General features: G+C 23.0%; 1 protein-coding gene across 1 annotated transcript; it reads left to right on the top strand.

The window, feature by feature from the left end:
* The first annotated feature begins 369 nt into the window (after positions 1 to 369).
* Positions 370 to 6,433, top strand: LOC105431122 (venom serine protease 34-like). The gene is made up of 8 exons (XM_089084594.1): positions 370 to 525; positions 2,634 to 2,848; positions 3,018 to 3,221; positions 3,437 to 3,638; positions 4,183 to 4,386; positions 4,461 to 4,612; positions 4,746 to 4,902; positions 5,013 to 6,433. Exons 1-8 carry the CDS (start codon positions 519 to 521, stop codon positions 5,036 to 5,038), a joined length of 1,167 nt encoding a protein of 388 aa, XP_088940720.1. The 5' UTR covers positions 370 to 518; the 3' UTR covers positions 5,039 to 6,433.
* Positions 6,434 to 7,650: the final 1,217 nt, after the last annotated feature.

Consider the following 7,650-nt stretch of genomic DNA (forward strand, 5'->3'; position numbering starts at 1 on the left):
TCTACAACTGCATAACTATTGATATAAATTGTGTACTTATATCTAAAGTTTAATATAGATAGTTTGTATATTATTAGAATAAATATACATTTTCTTTATGTTTTTTCACTTTCCTTTCCTCATTATACGCTGACATTCTTTCATTATCTAAAATCATGTACTCAAATTTTGTTCGTTGTTTACAATGTTTGCATAAGATATAATATTCGCATAACAAAGGTTGTCTATTGCTAGTATGCTTATCACATGTGTGGAAAGAAATAAAGAACGGGATGGATATTTGCATATTTTCAAGACAATATAGAAACCCGCGCGTATTGGTGCGCGTTATCACCATTATGCACAAAATAGTAAGACAGTTGATCTATGCTTATCGCGAGAAACAATTGTTTTTTTATGTATTTTGTCAGTAAAACACTTGGCACGATATATTTTATACGATACAAGCCTTTAGTCTCATTATTTACGGAAGTTACTTGTCACGATACGTGTATCCTGTTTGGAAGTTCTACACAAATATGGAACGTACGTAAAAATTAAAATTCAAATCAATTAAATTGGTTGTAGATTAATCCAAACTTTGATTATAATACTTACAAATATTTACTATATTATTTAAAGCATTTAATTTATATTTTATACATTATGTTATTCATTTTATATATATTTATATATTAATAAATCTATATCTATATAAATATGTATCTATTTAGACATTACTGGATAATATATCATTTGCAAAAAATAATATATGCTCTAATTTTATATTTTATACTTGCAAAATAAAATGTTATTTTCCTTTTTTTAATCTACTTAAACAATAATATACATTATAATGTTAATCAAGTTTAAGTATTTTACAAACATATAAAACATATAAAACAATATCTTATACAGGACATTATTATTATACAAATCAGCAAATAAAAATTGTGAGCATATTATTTAATTAATTTTTTTTATTAAAAATTTTATTTCTCGATATAGTATAAAGTTGGTAATTAAATTGTATGCATTAAAATTTTGTGAAAAAAGTTTTTTGAGAGAGATTGTATATAAAATATAATTTTTGATAAAATAAATTAAATAGAATTTAACGTCATATAACAGTTCTTTAATTAAACTTTCTTTTACTTAAAACAAATACGATCGATTATACATTTCTACTAAGAAGAAATAAATTTTCGAATTTTATGACGCAGTAAAAATGCCTGAATATACACTTTACGATCTTGGCATCTATAAATTTATAATGTAAAAAAATGCAAAATATCTCCATGTCTTAGAATCTTTTTTTACTTTTTAACAAGACCAATGATTTTTTATAAAATGCTCAAATAAAATATTTGATTATGTATCTACTCAGTTCCATGATTATTTGAAAAATATTCCTCTTTGCTATAGCTCTACTCATCAGCTATAACTGTAAAAGATAAGACATCTGATATTATCAGTTTTAAGTTTACTTTAGCTTTGCATTTGGATAAAAACAGACGCATCTGTCATACATGTGATGTGATTATTTGTCAGAACAGTAATTTACTTTCTCAAAAAATTAAATCTAGAATATTTTGTCACACAAATATATCATGCAAGCAGGTAATCAAATTTTTGCTATTACTGATATAGAGGAATATATTTAAGAATGTTTTAAAACAATTGTATGTAATAAATTAATTGGAAGTAGATTGGAGATAGCTAGCACGATCGATAAATTAAAAAATTTATCTTCGTTTATAGTAATTTAATAAATAATATAATTGAAACTAGATGATCGAAAAGACATGTTTGTGTATTAAAAGAAGTTATAATAAAAAGTAATAATAATTTGATTATCAACTTTTATTAAGAAATCAATACAAAATATTAATATCAAGTAGAATTAAATTTTTATTTAGTACCGTATACAATAGAATAATATATCATTGAACATAAAAAATTCAATTTATTTATACAGTTAAATATTATAACAATTATAATAATATTTTATATTGAAAATTTTACTTTAAACACATAATTCATCAATTCTACAATTTTAAAAAACGAATAGCGTCTAAATTAAATAAAATTTATTTATTTATGTAAATTGTAATAAGCATTCTTTATTAATTAGAAAATTTTTTATATACGTTTGATAACTTATTATAATTTAACTAGGAGAGTTAAATTATCATTTCTACTAAATAAGATATACATTAATATTACTTTCGGACTTATTACTTTGAAAAACTAATTGCAAGTATTTAAATTTTATAATTGTCATAAATATAGTTGAACTATTTTGTTTTCTCTCAGTGTACTGTACTATTACTTATAAAACGATATACAAATATAAAAAGTATAAAAGATGTGCTGATATTCTTTTTATTTCGTATATTTCATTACTTCTTAAAAGTTTCTTAAGTATTAATTTCTTAAAAGATTTCTTTAAAAAATTTTAAATCCCATATTGATATTAAAAAAAAAATATTTTTCACTAATTAATGTTTTTAAATATATTAGATGTTTTTAAATATATTAGTTTAAATATCGCAAATGCTTAGTTAAAATTTTATTGTTTGATAATTTAATATTCCAATAAAAATTTTATAATATTAAACAATATAATTCTAAAATAAGTATAATTATTTTAGTCAAAATAGTTTTATTCGGCTTATTGCTATCTCTTTTGTCATTAAATGGAGTTCAGTCTGATTGTAATTATTTTCGAAATTTGGATGCTGGCCAAACATATTACGTGTATAATAAAGAGTTTCCCGAATGGTACGAGGGAATAAATCAGTGCGTTTGGCAAATGACAAGTTTTAATATTGTAAAACTAAATTGTTCTATAGAAATAGAACCAATGGTAAGTTTGTTATACAATTATTTTGTTTGAAGTATATACATACATATAATGTTAATCAGATTTTCAAACAGAATCTAACAATTTTATTTAAGTCTAGAATTTATATTAATTGTTATCAGAGTTATTGTTAAAGTTGGATAAATAAAATAAATAATAAATTATTTTATAGACTCCAAACTGTTTTCAAGATAATTTTTCTATTCAATTTGATAGAGGAAATACAATAAGATATTGCGGTTATAAAACATTTACACTCATAGGGATGAATCCAACTATAAGATTGAATTCATTTTCAAATTATTCGAAAGGTCGATTTTTATGCCAGATATATGCAAGTAATAATGATAATTGCCAATGCGGTTGGAAAAAAGTAGTAAGTTTATTTAAATTATTTTAAATTTATTTTTGTCAAATATTATTTATTGGAAATATATTTATTATTCTTGCTTTATTATATATAATTAAATTTTAATTTATAATCTATAATCATAATCAATATGTAATGTGCACATGTAAAATATGATTTATTAAGAATACTAATTTCATTAAGAATAAAAGTACACGTCATTATTTGCGTTGCTTATTTAGACCAGAATAGTAGGCGGCAGTGAAACTGAAGTAAATGAATATCCCATGATGGCTGGACTTGTTGATTATATGAAACGTGATATAGTTTGCGGTTGTACTATTATATCTAAACAATATATAACAACTGCAGCTCATTGTTTAGAACAAATACAAAATATTAATAATTTTGGCATAGTTGTTGGTGAACATGATTTAAAAACAGGTAAATATTAAAATACGCATTTCATTAATATATAAGGCTAATAATATTAAATAAATAAAATAAAATATTATATTGTTCAATCACAATAATACTGAATTAAATTGTATAGTTCTTTTGTATTTAATATAATAGAAATTTATTTTCATTAATTTTTTTAATGAAATAATCTTTACAAATTTATAAAACGATAGCCTATTACTATAGTAATAGGAAAAGTTTTTATAAGAGAGATAAGTCTTAACTTTTATTATTCTATTTGATAATAAACATAAACACATTATATTCTTCTTCGCTATATAATATTATCTTCTTATATTTCCTTCTTCTCTAAATTAAAATTTATTTAATTTAAAGTTGCAAAGAGAGAAGTCAGTTTATATGCTTTTATGAAATTTTTAATATAAAATTTTTTTAATTTATATATATATATATTTAATTTATATATTATACATATATTTTATATATATATATAATATATTTTTTTAAATTTATATATATATATATATATATATATGTATATTTTCACAAAACATTTTTTGGATAGGTACCGATACCAATGCAACTAAATTATTCAATTTGATTGGGTGCGTTATTCATCCTCAATATGAAAGTAATCCAGAAGCTTACAATGATGTAGCTATTTGTAAGATTAATGGTATCATTGAATTTAATGAAGCGGTTGGGCCGGTTTGTCTGCCAATCCAACATAAACAAGATTCATTTGCTGGTAATATGGTAACTGCATTAGGTTAGTATTTTTTAAATATATATTTTTTTGATATAATTATTTATTTTAATTTTTTAATTCTATTGAATTGCCAGGCTGGGGTCTATTGGAATTTGCTGGTAACAAAGCAAGTACGCTTCAAAAAGTACAATTAAATGTAATATCTTTACAAGAATGTTATAAGCATTACAAACATGTAAGCGACAATAACATATGTACTTTTACACCAGGAAAAGATACTTGTCAGGTAAAAGGATATAATTGTTTTCTATATAATGATAACATTGTGTGTAAAATGTATTATGTGTAAAATGTAATTCTAGAATTGTAGTGTAACAAGTATCACGTTGTAGACTTTTTTCTTTTCTTTTTGCTCATAGATGGACAGTGGTGGACCTTTATTATGGGAAGATCCTACCACGCGAAAACTTGTACTAGTTGGTATAACGTCTTCTGGTTCTGGCTGCGCTTCCGATTATCCTGCTATCGCGATGCGTGTAGGAAGTTACATAGATTGGATAATATCTGTAACACCTGGTAAGAATCAGCAGAAAATTAAATCATAAAAATATAAAAATGTTATCATTGTAAGAGACGACCGGCGTAACACACATATATATATATATATTTATCGCTTTTTATTACAGATGCGCAATATTGTCAAGTAGAATAAATTTTAAATATAGTTAAGAAGAAAAATCGTTTTATGGATCGTTTATTCATCATGAATACTTGATGCTTTATTCGTTGCACTTTTGCATGTCGATATACATGTATATATATATATATATATATATATATATATATATATATATAAAATACATAATATATACGTGTGTGTGTGTGTGTGTGTGTGTGTGTGTGTGTGTGTGTGTGTGTGTGTGTGTGTGTGTGTGTGTGTGTGTGTGTGTGTGCATGTATATAATATATGTGTTAAATTTCAATTACATATTAATAATATTCTATTAAATCTATTTCTATGCAGAAATCTCTGTATAATTTGTTTAAGTATTTACCTTCCTTATTATTTGAAATTAAATGTCTCTACTAATTTTCTTGATCTATTTTCTATGATCAAAAATTTTTTGCTTAAATAAAAAATACTAAAGCATATGATATTTGAGAAGATATATTTATAAAAAAATACAATTTTTTGTATGATTATTATTACAAATTATTGCAAATTTTATTTTTCTTAAAGTAAAAATTAATATAATTAATTAATTTACTTGATTATATTAATTTTATACAAAAAATGATTTTTTTTTTAACACCAAAACGATAAGACTAATCATTTCCCGTAGTTTTTGGGACGCTGAAATCGAATTTGATTGTAAACTTACTCTATCACATCGTAATTTTGAGAAATTTGCAGTTAAAGTTGCAAAAAGTGCTATTTCCACGAACTTTGTTATTATAAGTACGAAATGCGACATGCTGAAGAAGTATTCTTGTAATCAAAATGAAGTGTGTTGTTAGAACTTTCAACATTCAAAAAGAATTTTTTGTGTCCGTTATGGTTAACAAATTGACAAATTTAAAATGATGGATTCAATAGATGGTAAATGGTAGATGTCAAAATTTAAAATGTACTGCAAAAATTAATATATAGAGATCATATTAAATCTGTCATTTTGAATGTGTCAATTTTGACATCAGATTTATATTTAGTGATTTAAAAAATTTAGATTTAAGAGAGAGCGCGAACTTGGGATCACCGATTTTGAAAAGGCTTATATATGTTATATATGTAAAGTACTCTATTAGAAGAATATTTGAGCAAAAGAATAGGATGCCAAACTTAGCTGTTTTCGAGAAAAACCAGTTTAAAGTTTATAGTGTTATAGTGTTTGTAGTGTTATAATTTCTTATATATCGGCCGCGTTAAGCCTATTGTCGCCAAGATGAGGTAACTTGAGTGCTCGGTCATATACTACCAATCTGTCGATCCGAGTTCGATTTCTACCTATTGTGCTTTTTTTTTAATTTAGAAAATACTTATTTATTATATTATTTTGTTAAATATGTATTATAATATTATGTAAAATAAAATTAATTTAATTAACAATTGTTTTTATTTAAAATTTTTACTTTTAACTTCAATTAATAATTTACTGAATCTAATTTTTATTTAATTAACAATCTTATTATTTTACATGTTCTGTCCGATAAAACTAATAAAATGCCACTTTCAACATAGTTTAATATGATATATTTTAATTAAATTTTAAAAAAGTTAATTTAATAACAAATTGAAAAATAAATGCGAAAGATGTTGTGCCAAAACTTTTATTTATCTTTATCACTAATACTTTATTAACTTTTATATATCTTTATTTTTATTATTAATACTTGCAGTTCGATTATTCCTTATTAAATTAACCTTATTAAATTTTAAAATTTAATTAAAATATACTAAAAATATACTATATTAAACTATATTAAAAGTGGCATTTTATTAATTTCATATTGAGCAGAACATGTAAAATAATAATTGTTAATTAAATAAAAATTAGGTTCAGTAAATTATTAATTAAAGTTAAAAGTGAAAATTTTAAATAAAAACAATTATTAATTAAATTAATTTTATTTTACATAATAATATAATAAATATTTGACATAATAATATAATAAATAAATATTTCTAGATTAGAAAACAAAAAATATAATAGGCAGGAATAAAACCCGGGTCGACAGATCGGTATTACAGGGCCGAACGCTCGAGCTACTCGATCTTGGCCATAGACATAGTATAGATAGACCGAACATGCTATACCAGGCAATGGACGACATGTGCGAGTGAGAAGAAACATCTGATTTTTTCTCTTTTTCTAATAGAAGAAGGTGGGGGAAACATTAAGTGAGGACAATATATTTATAATTATACTGTTAAAAAGCGGAACATTTATCATCCAAAAAATGTATTTAGAAAATATATTTAGAAAAAGATATTTTTGATAATAGAAATACATAAACGTGAATAAATAAAAAGAAAAGATAATACACATGAAAGATAATACAGATGAAATACCTAGATTATTTGGAAAAATTTGACAAAAGTTGCTCAAATATAGTTAATTTTTTATTAATAAGAAAAATATGCCTATGCGTAGTTTCTCTGGCAAATAAAATTTCTTGGTTCTTAAAAAAATCATTTTATAGTTTCTAAAAAGGATCGATAACATCTATTTTATGCTGCAATAACAGCAATTATTTGATGCAATAACTTTCTTATAATGTATTGTTGATAAATTTTATAAATTCTATGACGTATGTTATAAATCG

The sequence above is a fragment of the Pogonomyrmex barbatus genome, unplaced genomic scaffold (genome assembly GCF_055798465.1).
Source record: "Pogonomyrmex barbatus isolate J1 unplaced genomic scaffold, ASM5579846v1 scaffold9, whole genome shotgun sequence".
Classification (NCBI taxonomy): domain Eukaryota; kingdom Metazoa; phylum Arthropoda; class Insecta; order Hymenoptera; family Formicidae; genus Pogonomyrmex; species Pogonomyrmex barbatus.